Here is an 18561-nt window from a genome sequence, read left to right as displayed (position 1 = left end):
TTTTTTTTTTTTTTTCAAGTTGCTACAGTGCATTATGATAATCTTTCTATGATACTTTAGATCAGTGGGTCCCAACCCTGGTCCTGGAGGCACCCCAACACTGCACATTTTGCATGTCTCCTTTCTCTGACGCACCCATTTCAGGTCTTGGAGTCTCTACTAATGAGCTGATGACCTGAATCAGGTGTGTTAGAGAAAGGAGACATGCAAAATGTGCAGTGTTGGGGTGCCTCCAGGACCAGGGTTGGGAACCACTGCTTTAGATAACCACATATGTACTAGTGCTTCAATAAACCCAAGAGAGCTTTGCTTTGCTCTATTAATGTATAAAGCCAATACTGATCAGAAGATCCTATAATGGTGCATCAAGAACTTTCATAATCTCCAAAGAACAATACAGCCAACTGAAGCCTTCTATATAGGGCCAGATAACAAGTGTTCTTTGCTGAAGATGTAAGTCATTAAAAAATGACAATTCTACCTCAATTTGTTCGAACTCTTGTGACGTTTTCTTCCATGGAACGCAAAAGCAACCTCAGCCACCATTTACTTTCGTTGTATGGAAAAAGATGCAATGAAAGTGAACGGAGACATCTCGTTTTGTGTAGAAATAAAATGTTTCTTAGTGTGTATTACTATGTAATTACACTCACACGCAATATATGTAACAGACACTATCATATGGACCCGCGCTGAATGGATGTTGCGCGTTTTTACGCGATTCACCTGCCAAAATGGAGGATGGCGTCAAGCAACATGAGATGTGAAGAAATCAACGCCGCTATGGCAAGAAGCCATCCTCACCTGACCTTTCACCAGACTGGCAGCGAACTGCCTCATCACGGCCTCGACGGTGTACGCGCTCGACCAGCCGCGGGGCGTTAATAACTCCATGCAGATCGCGCCGCCGTCCAGCACGTATCCGTTCTCCAGCCGCGGCGTCAGGACGCGCATGAACGGCGGGGAGAAGGGGAAATTGTCGGGGAAGGTGACATTCAGCAGTATGTACTCGGTGTTGGTCTCCTTCATGTCCTGCCACAGCGCGGAGTCCTTGTCCACCTGGTGCAGCTTGACATTCCAGTCAAAGAGGTTATCGTCCGCCAGCTCCACCGTGATGAAGCTGTCGCCGAGCCGCCGGATCTCCTGCAGCTCCTTCATCAGCCTCCGCGTCCGCACCTGGGTGCAGTGCTGCCGGTTCGCCGCCGGCGGGGGCATCACGGAGCCGCTCGTCGCTTTGCCGCCTCCCGTTTGCTGCTTCTCATTCGTGTCCTTGCTCGGTTTGTCCGGTTTGACGGCTGGCTTGTCCTTGCCGGACACGTCGAAGCGCCTGGCTTTGATTTCGGGCGTGCTGAGGATGTTGTTGGTCTCGTTGCTGGTGTTGCAGTGCTTCGTGTTGTTGTTCTTCTGGGTGCCTTTAGTCCCTTTCAGTGAGCCCTGGTGGTGATGCTTCGGGTCCTCCGTGTCTCGGTCGTGCAGTCGAATTAGACCGATTTTCCGCAAAAGAGTAGCCATTTGTGATGCTTCGCGCCGATCGAGCTGGGTGTAATGGAGCTCAGAAGACAAGACGCGTCCTCAATGCATCATTTCCCCGCGCGAGTGCACTGAAACACAAAAACGTTCATGTAATACGTATCCCCACTCGTGTAATTCCCTATGAGGCACAGCCGCGGCTGCTGCAAAAGAGGCACGATAACGCTGCTCGAAATGAACCGATAATCTGGAGCAGGCACACAAGAATAGCGGCAGCGGAGCACCTCAGGTCGGTTGGCGTCCGCTGTACCTGGACGGAATGAGTAATCAAGGGTCCAGCACGAGTTATTTTTTCTTCACACCAGTATTCCGACAAGTCCCGCCCTCGACCTGATCGCTGTTAAAGTGTCCAATCACAGAGCGGCGGTGGCTGTGAGGAGCTCACGCTAGCCAATCCTGCCGTAGGAGGCGGGGCTTGTCTGAATACTGGTGGATAAAATAAATAACGCTTTGCTCGACGTCTATATTAACGCGTTTTACCATGTTTGGCAAATTTGGCATATTGTCCATTTATTTGTTGTTATTCTTTTTATTTTTTTCCACATACATGTAATTCGTGTGTGACACTCCACTCTTCTCGTATTTAGTTCATTTCGATCCCTGCTTTACATCTTTGTCGGGTACAGGAAGAATCCCAGAAACAGTATTTAGTATCGTTGTATAACTTCATGTATTTGTTTCTCTCTCTCTGGGTTTTCTACATTCGCTGTAATATAATATGTAAGATGCCATCGGCATTACTAAAAAATAATAAATAAATAATGCGTCTTTGCCCTGTTTGGGGGGAAGGGTATCGAGTTCCCATGCATCAGCTGGCAATGAATCAATACACCCACTTCTCTTAAACCTCGTATTGAAAAGGTCAGTGGACCAGCAGTTCACACGAGTATGTATAAAATCGTTTGTGTTTGAACGAACCATCAACCAATGCATTGTCACCCATATGTTGTTTTCCAACAACAGCGACTTTGCAGCAATTCGAAACGCTTTACAGCACAACGAAGGATTCCGTTACCAGGGTAACAGTCAAGTCTCGCACGCTATTCGATGAAACGCTGCCGGAAAGCTGTTCGCTGTCATGGAAGCTGCGTTGCGTGAGCAGATGTCCGTCTTTTGTTGACAGTTTTATAGTTTTATCCCAATTAAATCAGTCTCACGCTTTACCTTTATGTAAAATACAGCACGTCATGGCCGAAAAGTTTGATAATCTCGAAGAACACCTCGAGAAATTCGTCGAAAACATACGACAGCTTGGGATTATTGTCAGCGATTTCCAGCCCAGCAGTCAAACCGGACTCAGTCAGAAACTGTGAGTTGTAATTCTGTTAATTTTAATACGAAACTAAAACGTTATGTTGATTTAAACAAATAATATTTAGGAAATAATGGCGATTTTGAGCTTTAGCCTTTCTGGGCTTGTTATCAGTAGTGTTGCCTCGTTCAATCACGAGTAAAGCCTAAATACATGTGGTTATTTATTTCCTCAGGAACTTTATGATCACTGGACTGCAGGACATTGAGAAATGCCGACAGCAGCTTCATGATATCAACGTACCGTTGGAAGTGTTCGAGTGAGTAGTGCATTACATAACAGAGATGCATAATAAAGATTTCTAGCCGCACAAGCCTCTTGAAAAATGAATGGAAATGGGGTTTGTCCACTCACGGTAGTCAGATAACAAATGTTTAAAAAACGTTTGCATGTTCTTTATCAAATTTCCCTTCTTTTACTCTAATTTCTACTCTGTTTAGAGTGTCAGTACCCATTTAGTTGTTATATTCAAGAAATGTGAGATGTCACATCTGTGTAAAGATATGAATTGCCATTATTGATTATTGATGTTTTGCACAGGTATATTGATCAGGGCCGTAACCCTCAACTGTACACAAAGGAGTGTTTAGAAAGCGCTTTGGCTAAAAATGAGCAGGTCAAAGGAAAGATTGACACACTGACTGTGAGTATTGGTCCAGCGTTTGCATTCAGAGTTCAGTTCTACCGTCACTATGAATGACTGACTAATTTGGAAGTGCTAGCAGGCTATTTGCTACAAAAGGACATAATATATTTATTTGCACAGATTCTACCCTTTCTGTTTATATAGTTATTATTATAGTCATCATTATTGATCTGAACAGGCCTTCTTTTCTTTGATTCAGAATAAAGCTGCAGCACTGACTTATTTTACCTGTATGTCATTATTGATGAGCTTATGAATTAAAAGTAGTCTATTTTAGTGCTGGGCGGTATACCGGTTCATACCGAATACCGGTGTTTATTTTTTGTTATGATATGAATTTTTAAAATACCGCAATATGTCACTTAAACAACGTTCGAAACGCGACACTGTTTGAAAGGGGTCTCTTTTCACTGTTGCACTGTAGTGAGGGAACAGCTGTATGTGTTACTAAGCGTGAAAGTTCAGAAACTGAAGCTGTAGAACTAATAGAACGTGATGACACAGAAGAACTCATCCACAATATCCACATTGACCGCCACAAATATCCACCGCCCCCTGCCTTCAGCTCCCGCGTCTCACACACACACACGAGCGCGACTTAAGCACTAGATTTAGCAACTTTCAGACCCTTTTAGCTGCTTTTTTCCATAGAATATTCATACTGACAAACCTAGCGACTTTTTTGGATAAACCTTAGCTATGGTTCAGTTTGAAGATTTCGCCAGTGCTGTCCCGCGAACACGAGGTCTGACTTTCCCGGAGAAGTGTCACCTCTCTCGGCGTCTGTTCTGTGCAGTGAGCGGCAGAGAAGCAGTGCATTCAGTTGGCCGCACCGCAGCCGTCTCGTCAATAAATGAGTACAAAACAGCGTTTCCAAGCACCTGTCGCTTACTGATTGCTTGGAATTATAAATATGAGCGTAGTTCATATCACATGCACTTTTTTTGTTTGTTGTTTTTTTTAGTTTGTTACTCAGATGCAGGCAGTGCGCTGCATGAGACAAAAAAGTAATATAGCCAAAACAACCGCATAGCCGCTCTTTAGTGTAGATGCATGTTGATTTTATCAGACGATGCCGCGATTATAAATGAGAGTGACTCCTGGTTAACATTAAAAGGGGTCGTGTTTAATCACTATTTAGTGTGGTATTTTTTGACAATATTCACTCATCATGACAGTAAAATAGAGCATTCTAAGTCAATATACTGCAGTATTTCCTCTCTCAGTCAGTAGAAACCGGTCTAATTTTGAAAAATACCATGATATAAATTTTTGGTCATACCGCCCAGCACTAGTCTATTTCCTTGGAAATCTATAGTACAGTATGCGTGTGTATATTAAAGAAATCTTAGGATAAAAATGCTAGACAGTTCTCCTGCTTTATAGATTTCTGTTGTGGATGGATGATTTTCTGGTATTTTGCGGTTTCTTTTTTTCTCCAGAAATTTAAAAGCCTCCTCATTTCTGAGCTGGGGAAGATTTTTCCTGAAGAAATGACTAAATATAAGGCCATTCATGGAGATGACCCTCCTTCATGAGTTACCAGTGCCACAACACTTCAAACCCAAGATGTACATATGTTGATATTAATATAACATGTTTTTAAAGGTTGAATTCATCAGTGAAATATGCAAATTTGTACAGCTTTTTCATTTTTGTATTTGCCAGTTTAAAAACTGAGGGACATTTTGGGGCATCCTTGAAACAGTCCAAAGCTTTTTTTTCTCATGCATTGTAATTTTCGCAGCATAATTTTTTACAAATTTTTCGTTGAATAAATGATTATTTTGTGTAATGACAACCACCCGTCTTTTTGGTTTTATCAACGACTCTGTTTCTGATATGAATGTGTAAATGTGTCAGCAAGCCATTTACTCAGTCTTTCTCAGGTGTTTTTTGGTTGGATTGGTTACAGTGGCCTCAAGTTACTTCCTGCTGTGCCCTCTTTCGCCCTGACTTGTAATCTCACACTACTTGTCTGGTGCTGTGGAGATAGAATTGATTCGTAAGCGTCCTCCTTTAACCATATGAAATCATTCATAACGAGTCCTGTAGCTGAACTGTGAACAGACAGTGAGACTTTACCCTAGATAACAATTTAAGGATGACAAACTCATGAGAACTCAGGCATTCTTGATGAATGTCTCTCTGAACAGTGAAAGATACAGTGGTGGCCAAAATGATTGGAACACTAATATTTTCACCAGCTAAAAATTGTTTTAAATCAGTTATCTTTTGCTGTAGTGTGTCAGTAGGAAATATCAGTTTACATTTCCAAACATTCATTTTGCTATTAATTGTAATAATCCAGTCAGATTTTAGTTTGCACAAGGAGTCTGACAGCAGCCAGTGCTCCACACAGAGATCTGATCTCATTATCATCCAGTCTGTCTGAGATTACATGAAGAAACCGTTCTAACTGAGACACACAAAATCCAGAAGAACTATGGCAATGTCTCCAAGATGCTTCAAGAGACCCACCTGCAAAGCTACAGTACTGTTAAAAGTTTTAGGCACTGTGTGAAAATGCTGTGAAATGAGGATGCTGTCAAAAATAATGTCATAAATAGTCTTGATTAATTAACTTCTATTAACTAAATTAAATCAACATTTGGTGTGACCATCCTTTGTGTTTAAAGCAGCTTTTGCCCTAAGTACACTTGTGCATAGTTTTTCAGGTAGCTTTGCAGGTAGGTTTCTTGAAGCATCTTGGAGACGTTGCCACAGTTCTTCTGGATTTAGTTTGTCTCAGTTTGTTCTGTTTCAGAATCAGAATCAGAGTTAGCTTTATTCGCCAGGTGTGCGCAAACACGCAAGAAATTTTTTTATTTTTTTTAAGGTGCTCCTGGTACGTACATACATGCATACATACATACATACATGTCATTCCAGACAGACTGGATGATGGTGAGATCAGATCTCTGTATTGAGCACTGGCTGTTGTCAGACAAAAATCTGACTGGATTATTACAATTATTTGCAAAATGAATGTTTGGAAATGTAAACTGATAGTTTCTACTGACACACTACAGCAAAAGATAGAAATAACTGACTTAAAACCATTTTTCAGCTGCTGAAAATACTAGTGTTCCAATCATTTTGGCCACCACTGTTGGCCATTAGAATGGTAAAGCTTTGTACATGGGTAACAAAGACTGAAGGTTTAAATATTTGTGTCTGAAATACCTTTGGTCCAATTGATGGAGCAAAAGCCTTTTGTGAGGCTTCACGTCTTTCAAGACTGGTCAAACTGAACATCTGCTGTATGATTAATCACTTCCCTGCACAAAAGGACTTTAGCCAATGTTTGGACTGGAATATTAGTGAAATGCATATTGCACTGCCTGTTTCAGAAAACATATGGGAAGTTTATAATGCAATGACAAGCATAGTATGCTACATTGTAGCTGTAGTCTGCTACTTTCTTGTTCATTGAGGTTTAATTTAGCGAGAGTCCAATTTTTGTGTTTGATGTAAAACATTTTTTTTATTTTGCAGTCCAGTTTTCTTCTATTCATATCATATATTTGTATTAGTCAGGTTACATAGTGAGTCAAGAACATGTAATATTACTATTCCAATATTACTTTTGAGTAAATTTAGACACAAGATAGGCAGTCTGTTATCTTAGAGATAGATAAATAGATTGATTAAAAATGTGTGGAACAAGGTCATTAGAGAAGAGAATCTTCTCTCCAATACTTATTCAGTTTCTGAGCTGCCTTCTTTCTTAGAGATCTTTTTTTGTAAGCACTCAAAAAAAAAAAAGCCTGGAGTGGGAGGAGAGATGTAGTAGCGGTGCACAAAGAGACTCTTATAAAGGACAGATTTCCTATTTGGTTTCTCAGGTAGGCTACGTCTTTGAGCGGTGGTGTGCACGTTTTCTCATGCATGGCATCCTCAAGGCTTTGTTCAGAGCCTTGACGTTTCTGTGGGTGAATAGTGAACTCATCTTGTGACTCATGAGATGAATCATGTTTTTTCTATACTATGACCTTCATTTCACCAAACACCTCTTCCACCTCTTCTCACTGAGGAGCAGTGATGCATACTGAAGAAATTAACCATATCACTAATTATGCAGTTTTGATCTATCTGTCTGTCTGTCTATCGTTATTATAATACTGATACTTGCATTAGAAAACCCACATTTGCTGCTCTGATGACTCTTTCTTAGTGTCACATCAGGAAGCAATATAACTTTGTTTACATACCGATGAACCGGATAAAAAAATGCATGTACAGGTCTATTAGTGGCTTAACCCACGGCAAATATGTTTCTTTGATCCTCATCTTACATGTGACGCCAGCACGAGAAAGTCAGTATCACGTGCACGCAGCTTTCTTAGTTAGCGGGCAACCCATTGTTACCTTTGATAATATTATCATAATGGCTTTGTAATGCTAATGAAAGGTGCTTCAGACCGACTGTGATTGCAGTTGTGCGTGCAATCCTGAAGAGCTCTGGACAGTTTGATCATTTTTTCCTCTTGATTGAACACTTTCCACATGAAGGAGAGCGCTGGCTCTATTTCAGGACAATCACCCCCTTCTGTGAAGGTCATGAGGAAGTCAAACCCTTCAGCCTTCTGTTGCAGCAGTCACCATGGCAACGTACCCCGCCTTCCACCAACGAAGACAAAAGCCACCGACGAGAAAGAGGGGCATGTGTCGGAAAAGGAACTGATGCATATTCAGCAGACACACACACATATGTTCTGAGCAAACTGCTCATCCCATGTGTGTTTCAGTTTGTCATTCATTTTTTGCCCTTTAGGGCCAAAGGTTGCAATAGCTCTGAATTAGCTGAAATGAATCAGGTTTAGTGCATGTGTGCAGGCGTGCATGTTAATATCAAAGCAGCTGTAGCACGGTCATACTTTAGGTGCAAAAAAAAAATCTGATCAAACTTTACATTTAACATGACTTTGACTCGCTTCAAATGTAAGGTCTCTACAGAAAGGAAGTTTCTGTGGTGGTTGTTCAGCTTTTATGCATTATACAGACTGGTCAGCATGTACGACTTTCTCGACCGTGGACTCATTTGGAGGTAGAAAGTGTAGCCTTGAGGGTTGCTGAGAGAAAGGGCAAGGCTGTAGATCTCTCTGGTCTCCATGGAGATGGACGTCTTGCTCACTCAATCCTTTCCTCATTAAAACGCGGCAAGGCACAAAGCCACGGACGATCATGCGATCCTGTATCTCGTCCTTTCTCTGGCAAAAACCAATCTTTAAGTTACCAAATAGATTACCCATGTAAATGTTTACTTGAACGGAATAGTTCACACTGTAATGTAAATGCTGTTATTATATATACTATATATTATATGCTGTCATTAAATACAAAAGGAGAATATCGACAAGTCTTCACGCAGCTCCTTTCCTCATAAAGTTTCCTCAAAAAATCTCCTTTTGTGAGTCATGTTAAAAAAGCACTTTTTATGGTTTTAATCTATCTATTTTTTATGGTTAAATATTTTCAATAATATTAACTAATCTACAGCCTGAATGCAAGGCCATAAATGTCTTGATCATTGGAGGGTATTTTTATTTTTTTTGAATGGTGAAGGAAATTCTAGGTCTAATTCTAGTTGGGAAGTAATCATTATGAACTGTTTACAAATAATATTTTAAAATATCCACACATTCACTCTTATTTGTATGGCTATCATGACAAAGAAAAGTGTCTCCTCACATTCAGGAATTTAATGAATCACGTAAATGATACCATATTTTCAATTCAAATGCTATATTGATGTGCGTATGCCCAGTAGCCACAGCTGTGTCCCTTATAGATTTAACCCCAGACTTTTAAAACTTTTTGTCATCCTAACGGCAAACAGAGTGCATCAGAGCAGTGCAAGAATTCCAAATACTGGGGGCTACAATTTGGTAATTTCTAATTATTGGGGGGAGGGAACTTGTCCTATTCAATGTCTATGATGGTTACGCCCCTGCTTGAATGACGAGTCAGATAATTGTTCCTAACTTTTAAGTGTTTCTAAGGGGAGCAAGGGTTCTGTTCATGGATAAGAACTGGTCCTGCAGAGTTTAGCTCCAATTCTAATTAAACACACCTTAATCTACTGATCAAGGTCTTCAGACTCAATAGAAACTTCCATGCAAGTGTGTTGGAACTGGTTGGAGCTAAACTGCAGGACGATTGGACAGCCCTGTCATGAATGAATATTGAGGTAAATAGTGCAAAAGACAACTCAGTTTGTCAGAATTTGTTATGGTTCCAGCAGCGAACTGGAACTAGAAGTTGCAACTGTTTTTTTGAGTAAAACGAGTAAAAAAATCGAATGATTAAAAAACAGAAGGGGCAGGGCTTGATTTTAGCACACCTGTTTACATTTACATTTTAGATTTATTCATTTTGCAGACACTTATATCCAAAGACACTTACAAACTATTAATCTTAAGGAGGAAATAACATGAGAAGTGTTAAAGGGATAGTTCACTCAAAAAATCTGTCATTAACTCACTCTCATGTTGTTTCAAACCCGTAACACCTTCGTTCATCTTTGGAACACAAATTAAGATATTTGATGAAATCTGAGAGCTTTCTGACCCTCCATAGACAGCAACGCAACTGACACTTTCAAGGCCCAGAAAGGTAGTAAGGACATCGTTAAAATAGTCCATGTGACATCAGTGGTTCAACCTTAATGTTATGAAGCTACAAGAATAATTTTTTGTGTGCAAAGAAAACAAAAATAAGTTTGTTTTGTTTTTCAACAAATTTTGTTTTCTTCCATGTCACTCTTTGACGTGCATTCATGACAGTACCACGACACATGAGGGTGAGTAATTAATGACAGAATTTTCATTTTTGGGTGAACTATCCCTTTAAGTTTCAAACATTGTCCAGAATAGTACAAGCTAAAACAAGGAACATAGTGGAAGTATAGAAGAAGAATTTTGTTGTTGTTGTTTTGCCCAAACCACCAAACTGATGTCATCAGAGAATTAACACTGTTCCAGAGGGGAGGAAAATTTTCGGATTTTGACTAAAGATTATACGAAAACAAACTTTATTTAGTTATTTATTAATTAATTTAATTATTTATTTTTGCTGTGGTTTAACGTGCACAGATTAATGGTTCAACATAAGACTTGTAATGTGCACTAGTAAAGTAAATAGATGAAATTTTGATTATATACTGACTTTAAAGTGAATGAATTTAAAGGTGCAACTTTTCCAAAACTGTGTAACAATTAAAGCACACCACTAAATAAAAACAAAAAAGATAAAATTCTTAGGGCCAGTTTTACTAACAGCTTGCGCCAGCGCAAACCGTTTTTTTGTCGTTAAAATAGTACTGTCAGGATTTACTAAAGATGCGCAGTGAAGAATTAGCGCTGAAAAGGTGTGGACATAGTTATTTTTGCGCCTGACCTTATTGAATATGCATTTGTAGGAGTTTCCCTTTCAGTTGCAAAATTTATGGGAGGGGAGTATTAAAATGAATCATGTAACACAATATACTATCGTTTGCGCTCATCAAATTGCTGGTATTTTCGCCATTATTTAACGCCCCCCCAAAAGCATGTCTTAAACCAGGCCCTAATTTGCGCTGCTCTTGGTAGATTGTGATGGTCATTATGGAAATATGTTGCATCTGAGTTCTTTAATGTGCACATTGTTAGTAAATCACCTGCAGAATTTTCCCCTCCCATCGGCACTTTTATGGAATTGTACTCTAATGCTAATTTGCCCTGTTTAGTAAATCTGGCCCTTAGTTATTGACTAGTCAGTTGAGTAGATGGTTGGACTACTTGTCTACTAAACAAACCATCCCTAATTTGGAATGACGTGATGGCGAGTAAACAGAATTTTCATTTTTAGGTAAACTGTCCCTTTCAGACATTAAAGTGAGGCTTGTTTTTAGAAACCTTTTCCAAGAAGGAGAGAGGCTTTCATTTGCTCATCCTGCAGCATTCATTTGAATATCACAGGCCCATTGGGATTCAAACCTAATTTCTTCCCTTCCTCACTGTCTGTCTTCCCTCAGCCCCAGGGCTTCTTATTTAATATACAATCAGCATGATTTCCTGACTTAGTTATTTATTAATTAATTTCATTATTTATTTTTGCTGTGGTTTAACGTGCACGGATTAATGGTTCAACATAAGACTTGTAATGTGCACTAGTAAAGTAAATTGATGAAATTTTGATTATATACTGACTTTAAAGTGAATGAATTTAAAGGTGCAACTTTTCCAAAACTGTGTAACAATTAAAGCACACCACTAAATAAAAACAAAAAAGATAAAATTCTTAGGGCCAGTTTTACTAACAGCTTGCGCCAGCGCAAACCGTTTTTTTGTCGTTAAAATAGTACTGTCAGGATTTACTAAAGATGCGCAGTGAAGAATTAGCGCTGAAAAGGTGTGGACATAGTTATTTTTGCGCCTGACCTTATTGAATATGCATTTGTAGGAGTTTCCCTTTCAGTTGCAAAATTTATGGGAGGGGAGTATTAAAATGAATCATGTAACACAATATACTATCGTTTGCGCTCATCAAATTGCTGGTATTTTCGCCATTATTTAACGCCCCCCCAAAAGCATGTCTTAAACCAGGCCCTAATTTGCGCTGCTCTTGGTAGATTGTGATGGTCATTATGGAAATATGTTGCATCTGAGTTCTTTAATGTGCACATTGTTAGTAAATCACCTGCAGAATTTTCCCCTCCCATCGGCACTTTTATGGAATTGTACTCTAATGCTAATTTGCCCTGTTTAGTAAATCTGGCCCTTAGTTATTGACTAGTCAGTTGAGTAGATGGTTGGACTACTTGTCTACTAAACAAACCATCCCTAATTTGGAATGACGTGATGGCGAGTAAACAGAATTTTCATTTTTAGGTAAACTGTCCCTTTCAGACATTAAAGTGAGGCTTGTTTTTAGAAACCTTTTCCAAGAAGGAGAGAGGCTTTCATTTGCTCATCCTGCAGCATTCATTTGAATATCACAGGCCCATTGGGATTCAAACCTAATTTCTTCCCTTCCTCACTGTCTGTCTTCCCTCAGCCCCAGGGCTTCTTATTTAATATACAATCAGCATGATTTCCTGACAAGCATCTAGTGCATTGCACAGGGCCAGAGCACACAGGCTTACACTGCTCTTTGAGTTCCCACAGGCTTAATTAGTGCTGTTTGTTGACAGCTTTCAGGTTTCAACCACTGTCCTCCTGTAGGAGTAATAATGGTGTCATGTTGGTTGTTACACCAGTGTAAAATCTATCAGTGCCCATCCCTGTTTCACACAGGTACTTAGAGATGAGTGATGTTGGCAGCTGGATAATTAATATGGGGTCTACTGTTTGTGTGCTTGTTGTCGTCCGAACAGCTCTGCTGGGGTTGTGTTGTATTCTCACACCTCCTAATGCGATCCACACAAGTGTGATATCATATACACGGAGAGAGGCATTCTCAGGATGTTGTCCTGACTTGTTCTCTTCTCAAGGGATGATTCATTGTCCAATTAATGTTGAAAGTTATGAAGATTTTAAGGGAGTGCATGGTAATATTGTTCAGTATGTGAAAATAAGCAGGTACTTGGAGGAAAATTAAATGCAAAAATGAAAATTCTGTCATATGTCATTCCAAATCCGTATTATTATTATTATTTTTTTTTTTTGTGGAACACAAAAGGAGATGTTTTGAAGAATGTTCACGCTGCTCTTTTAACTACAGTAAGGAAAATGAATTGGGATTGATACTGTGAGTTCCATAAAAGTAGTCTATACCAAATTGTGTGAGATACAAGGAACAGACCAAACAACTGACGTTGTTATTCACTGAAAACATTCCCATTTCATTCGCACTTTCGCATATTCAAACTTGGAGAACTGTTAACATTTAAGAGACGCAAAGAACCAATGATGTTTCCCATCATTTGGTCCAACCCGATCTCATGGGGAAAGTGTAACTATTTTACAAGGTGCCAATTTTAATATGAATTCTTATGATGTGAATCACGTAAAAACATACTTTACTTTTTAGAAAAAAAGCATAAATGTCCATCCATAACCCCACCCCTAAAAATAACTGTCAGTGAGGTGTAAGCCAATTGTAAGAAACTCTTGAATAAGATTGTACGAATTAGTCACCAATTTGCCAAAACATAAAATGTAAGATTGTGCTGGAAGAGTCATATATCTTGTTTACAGGGGTTGTCATGATATCAGATTTTCACTATACAATTATCATAGCCAAACTAAAAAAAATCATAATACCTATAGATTTCTTTTTGATTTTGGATGAGACTAGAGTGTCTCACTTTCTTCTGTCATCTTTAATATGATTTTGTGCCGCTGTAGTAGCACCGCATCTTCGCCATCTTACTTTTTTTCTGTTTTATGATGGTTGGTTGCCAGTGGGTGCAATACTGCCACCTACTGTGCTGGAGTATCAAGTGGATCAGTTACTGGCGCTGGATTATTTATAATATTATCAAATGTGTAGCATTATTACTGTACATTACTGTAATATAATATATCAGTATATTATGACACCCCTACTGACATATTAAAAATGTGCAAATGCAAATAATTTTTTTTAATGATACCGTAAAATGTTCAGAGCTACTGAATGTTTGTGTCGCATACATATCACATGGCCATCTTTTATTTAACTTTTTTATATTATTTTTCATAAATGGTGCTTTTTTCATTGTGGAAATAATCCCTGTTTACTTTCATTGCATGGATGTTCTGTTCAATTTCCTAATTTTTTTCTTCATTAAAACCATTAAGTTTGTACTCTGAACAATATTTAAGCCTCTGATTTGATTTAGAAGTCTCCAGCAGAAGGGGTCGTAATTAGCATGCTATAAATGCCAACTGGATGCTAATTTATTTTGCATATAACTCCACAGTGTCGTAAGACAGACGCTTATGTGAGCAGAATGTCCCCTTTGGATCCGGAAGGACGATGCCAGATGTACATCAAGCCCCATAAAACTCTACGGCACTGCCCTGCCTTTGTCTTGCCATTTGTCCCACACTTACGTCCCCTTTGTAGACGTGTGTGTGTGTGTACACACCTTAATTGGGACATAAACCCCATGTACCACCTCAACCTGGAGAGACCTGGTAGACCTGGAGGACAGAGGAGGGACACCCATGTATTAAATATCAATGAGTAACTGCAGACATGAATGATACATGATTTTGCAGCGATGCCATAGAAGAACCATTTTGGGTTCCTCAAACCATTCTGTAACCAGTTCTTAAAAGAACAATTTTTTCTTAGTGTGAAGAACGTTAAAAAAATCTAAAGAACCTTTTTCCACTATAAAGAACCTTTTGTTGAATGGAAAGGTTCCATGGATTTTAAAGGTTCTTAATGGAACTATCAATGCCAAAGAAACCAAATTTTTTTTTTTTTTTTTTTGAGGGTACCTCAAGTAATTTCCCTTAATGGTGAAAGTATGGTATTGCTTTTCTAAGATATTCAATGTAAGATTTTATTGATGTCAGGATGACCTAGCAGGCAGGTACCTTCGCATTTCCTTCAGAAAATGAAAAAATCTAATTCAAGAGATTTTGAGTCGTGAGCAGTCGTTTGGGGGGTTGTGGCTGGCAGGGGGTCACCCATCATGATTTGGGGACCCCTGCATGAATAGAGTTGGGGGGAGGATATGGACGCCTGCATGTCTAATAGTCTGAAACAGGCACATTGTATCCAGCTCATGCCTCGGGATCTTTAGGTGCAGCAGATGTGAGTTATGCATGGCCATTTGAACATAATTAATCTCTGTCTCCTCTGCTCTCTGCCCCCCAGATCATCAGTACAGCCCGTCTCTGTGTCTTTGCACACTTGCACACGTGTCCCACAGGGAGGATGTGCGGGGGGGGCAAACTCAGTTTAATTCTGCACAGATCTGAATGTCATCAAGTCTTTATGGCTTCAGCTGGAAGGGAGGAGGGAGCATGAATCTCCTTGTCGTTTCTTTTGCTCCTAAAACCGCAGAAGCAGGGCAGTAACCACCGTAGATATTGGGGGACAAGTTTTAATCTTTGATTTGTTCCCTGCAAAGCTTTTTCAGGGATGCATGGTATTAAAATTCTGACTGATGCTGATGACTTTTGTGTTGTTGCCGATAACTGATAAATGACTGCTATTAAAAATACATACTGGTTTGTGTAAATAACACGAAGCACTAAATTCAATAGTTTTAAATACAGCAATTGAACTGAGTGAAGAAAAATGGATATTCATTTTGAGATTTGCTAAAGATTACATTTAACAGTTAAATTATAATTTTTTTCAAGATAAAGTGGGCGTTGTGGCAGAAAAGGTCTAAATGAAAACTAAATAAGGAATACACAATTTGAATACACGATTAAATATCCAATAGTGACTGATGATATTGTGAATTAAAAAAATACAATTAAAGAAATCAATACTTCTATTCTGCAAAGATACATTAAGTTTTAAGACATTTATAAGGTTACAAAATAAATGTATTTCAAATAAATGTTGTTCTTTTGAACTTTCTGTTCATTAAAGAATCCTGAAGCAGCACAACTGTACAGCATTGCAGCATTGATAATAATAAGAAATGTTTCTTGAGCAGTAAATCAGCATATTAGAATGATTTCTGAAGGATCATGTGACACTGAAAGCAGGAGTAATGGTGCTGAAAATTCAACTTTGCATCACAGGAAGTACTGTTTTTGATCAAATAAGATAAGAGACTTCTTTCAAAAACATAAAACATAATGGATTGTTGTCTAATGTCTAGTAATAAGGATCCTGAAGCAAAACCAGTTAAAAACAACTGGATTATAGTCTCAATTTTTTTAATGGTAAGTATTAAATACAGTATTTATCTGAATGATGATGGGAATTTTCAGACATTTCAGATATTTTTTGAATTGTAAACAGAGATTCCTTCTACTATGCCCACATGCACGACTCAAACCCACATCTCTTCAACTCAAGGACCAGTGGTCACAGTTGCCTACACTGATGTAGGTGTGCAGTAAGATGTCCTAATTTGAATCCTACTCAACAACAGACCCATATTACAAACACAGTGTGCTTCTACATTTTGTAGTGATTTTTCCCATTAATTTTGAGCCTATATTGTGTACGGACTAAAACAAGTAGTTAATTTTGCTTTCCATTGTTCCAGTATTTCCATACATCCTATTGTGAAAGGTATATTGTATTAAAGCGATGGTCTTGCTATTTTCTTTCTTCGAATCACTGGTAGACTCCCTAGCCTTAATATCTTTTCTCCCTCTGATCCTGGTTTAACCCTCAATGCCAGTTTTCTATGAAATTCCCTTGTTCAAGGTTTCCTTTCCAAGTTGCTAATTGCTTTGTAAGATAACTATAGCCATGGCTCTGCTGATAAGTATTGATTCAGTTCTCAGACACGATTTTGCCATCAATCTTTACTTATTCTGAGTGGGATGTGCCCCAGTGGGCTGATAGTCCCACATCTCCAGTGGTGCACTATTGGTTGTGCTTCTGTTGTTTGCCAAATGTATCATGACATGTGGGATTTCTGCCCCAGACTGCACAGTCTCCTCCGTGTGGAGAATACACAATGAACAGACTTAAGACTTCCTTCACTAGGAAGTTCAGAAGAGGATAAAGGATACAAAGAAAAGATAGTTGTACCAAATGCTGAATGCTGATATGAAATGCTCTTATGAAAGGTCAGATGGAAAGCTATTTAAATGCTAGTGTATAAAGGTTGCATCGAAATCTGCATACTGTCCATCACGGTATGTGAGATTAGGATTAGTGCATCTAAAATCCTAGTATTTTAAAAAATATATTAAAAGAGTTCAGCTAGTGTAGCATTTCCAGTAGATTTTTGAAGTGTGCGTGGTTTTTGGTCTAATATCACCCACAAGAAGGAGTTTGTGACGGTTATCTTTTGACATTTCGTATGCCCACCGAGAAGTTAGCATTACTCTGGTTCCCTCAACAAAAACCCAGTAAGATTTTTCCATTGGCTTTTGAATTATTGCAGAAAATTATTTCTGTGACCAACAGTTTAGGATTCTTACATGTTTTGTTCACAATAATCCTTCACAAATAAATGCAGCTTTTTTGAATTTTGAAGCTTAGCACAAGAGGTAAATGTGTCTATAAATGAACACCAAAGTCACATGACTTCATCCTAATTCTAATTCGTCTCTAGGTTTTGGCCTACAAATATACTTCATCCTGGCACCACTCTATTTACAGCTTAATTATGATTTTATTGTGAATGATTCATTGGTCCATGTTAAGAAAAGTGTTTATCTGCTACTAAATAAACTAAATGTGTAATGACTTGGTCCACCTGAAATGTTTCCTAACCAAAGCCAATAGTAAACAAAGCAGCAAAAGCTAATGGCTAATGGTAACAATAATCAAACTCCTGAAGGATAAAATCAAGACACAAGTTGTTTTTTCTTTGAATATCCCATTTTGTTCTTATACATGTTACATAAGTTTGCGAATGCTGTTTTATATTGACTTAAGGTAATAATACATTTTATGGAAATGAGTTTAGCTAAATGCTAACAGATAGGCTAAAGGCACCCCGGAGTAAAAGACACCGTTGATATTATTTTAATCTAAACCACTAGATGGCACAAAAACGTGGCGTAGCACTTTCCAAAACATCCGCTTTTCAAGATGCACCTGTATTTTTGTCTGATCCTTGACGCGATCGCGCGCAGCAGTGCAAAGTTGATTCTGTGCTTACTTGATCTAATATTTTATGTTTTTTTAAATATTGTAGATTTAAGTAGGAAATGAGAATCACTAAAATTAATGCATATATTTTGAGACAATGGTCTTCTTTATGATGTTCAATTTTGTTTAAGATAATTAAAGCAACAGTTTTTAAATAAGGAAAGAATATGTAAAAGTATGGTATTTGGGGTAAAAAGCGCCCCTGCTGTTGGGGCTAAAGGCGCACAGTAATTAACATGATAATTAATAGATGGCTGACTTTTCCATTTGTTGACATGACATGGTTAGATTCAGATGGTAAATATCATATATTATGTTGGGTGTCCATATTAGAGATAATCACCATGTTTAGAAT

The 18561-nt window shown here is 38.6% G+C and overlaps 2 protein-coding genes across 5 annotated transcripts in view; one reads left to right on the top strand and one right to left on the bottom strand.

Moving 5' to 3' along the window:
- Positions 1 to 1820, bottom strand: part of ube2ql1 (ubiquitin conjugating enzyme E2 QL1) — a 12200-nt gene extending 10380 nt beyond the window's left edge. Inside the window, exons 1-2 of one of the 4 annotated variants that reach the window (XM_016494002.1) lie at positions 805 to 1820; positions 640 to 726 (exon numbers count right to left, since the gene is read on the bottom strand). In XM_016494002.1, the coding sequence (XP_016349488.1) occupies positions 640 to 726; positions 805 to 1512 (795 nt within the window). In that variant the 5' untranslated portion in view covers positions 1513 to 1820. Of the gene's footprint in view, positions 1 to 639 lie in introns of all 4 variants that reach the window. The other 3 variants (XM_016494003.1, XM_016494004.1, XM_016494006.1) reach the window with 3 other exon arrangements.
- A 489-nt stretch (positions 1821 to 2309) lies between these two features.
- On the top strand, positions 2310 to 5256 carry LOC107694321 (mediator of RNA polymerase II transcription subunit 10). The gene is made up of 5 exons (XM_016493989.1): positions 2310 to 2391; positions 2494 to 2839; positions 3018 to 3101; positions 3383 to 3485; positions 4931 to 5256. Exons 2-5 carry the CDS (start codon positions 2718 to 2720, stop codon positions 5024 to 5026), a joined length of 405 nt encoding a protein of 134 aa, XP_016349475.1. The 5' UTR covers positions 2310 to 2391; positions 2494 to 2717; the 3' UTR covers positions 5027 to 5256.
- The last annotated feature ends 13305 nt before the right edge of the window (positions 5257 to 18561 follow it).

The sequence above is a fragment of the Sinocyclocheilus anshuiensis genome, unplaced genomic scaffold, assembly GCF_001515605.1.
Source record: "Sinocyclocheilus anshuiensis isolate Anshui unplaced genomic scaffold, SAMN03320099.WGS_v1.1 scaffold1240, whole genome shotgun sequence".
Classification (NCBI taxonomy): domain Eukaryota; kingdom Metazoa; phylum Chordata; class Actinopteri; order Cypriniformes; family Cyprinidae; genus Sinocyclocheilus; species Sinocyclocheilus anshuiensis.
Note: the sequence above shows the minus strand (reverse complement) of the source record. Positions and strands in the feature narration are given on the sequence as shown.

Excerpts from the sequence above, each read along its gene's own strand:
- LOC107694321 (XM_016493989.1), top strand. The coding sequence starts at position 2,718 with ATGGCCGAAAAGTTTGATAATCTCGAAGAACACCTCGAGAAATTCGTC. Across the intron at positions 3,102-3,382 it reads GTACCGTTGGAAGTGTTCGA|GTATATTGATCAGGGCCGTA; the intron begins GTGAGTAGTGCA and ends TGTTTTGCACAG. Across the intron at positions 3,486-4,930 it reads GAAAGATTGACACACTGACT|AAATTTAAAAGCCTCCTCAT; the intron begins GTGAGTATTGGT and ends TTTTTTCTCCAG.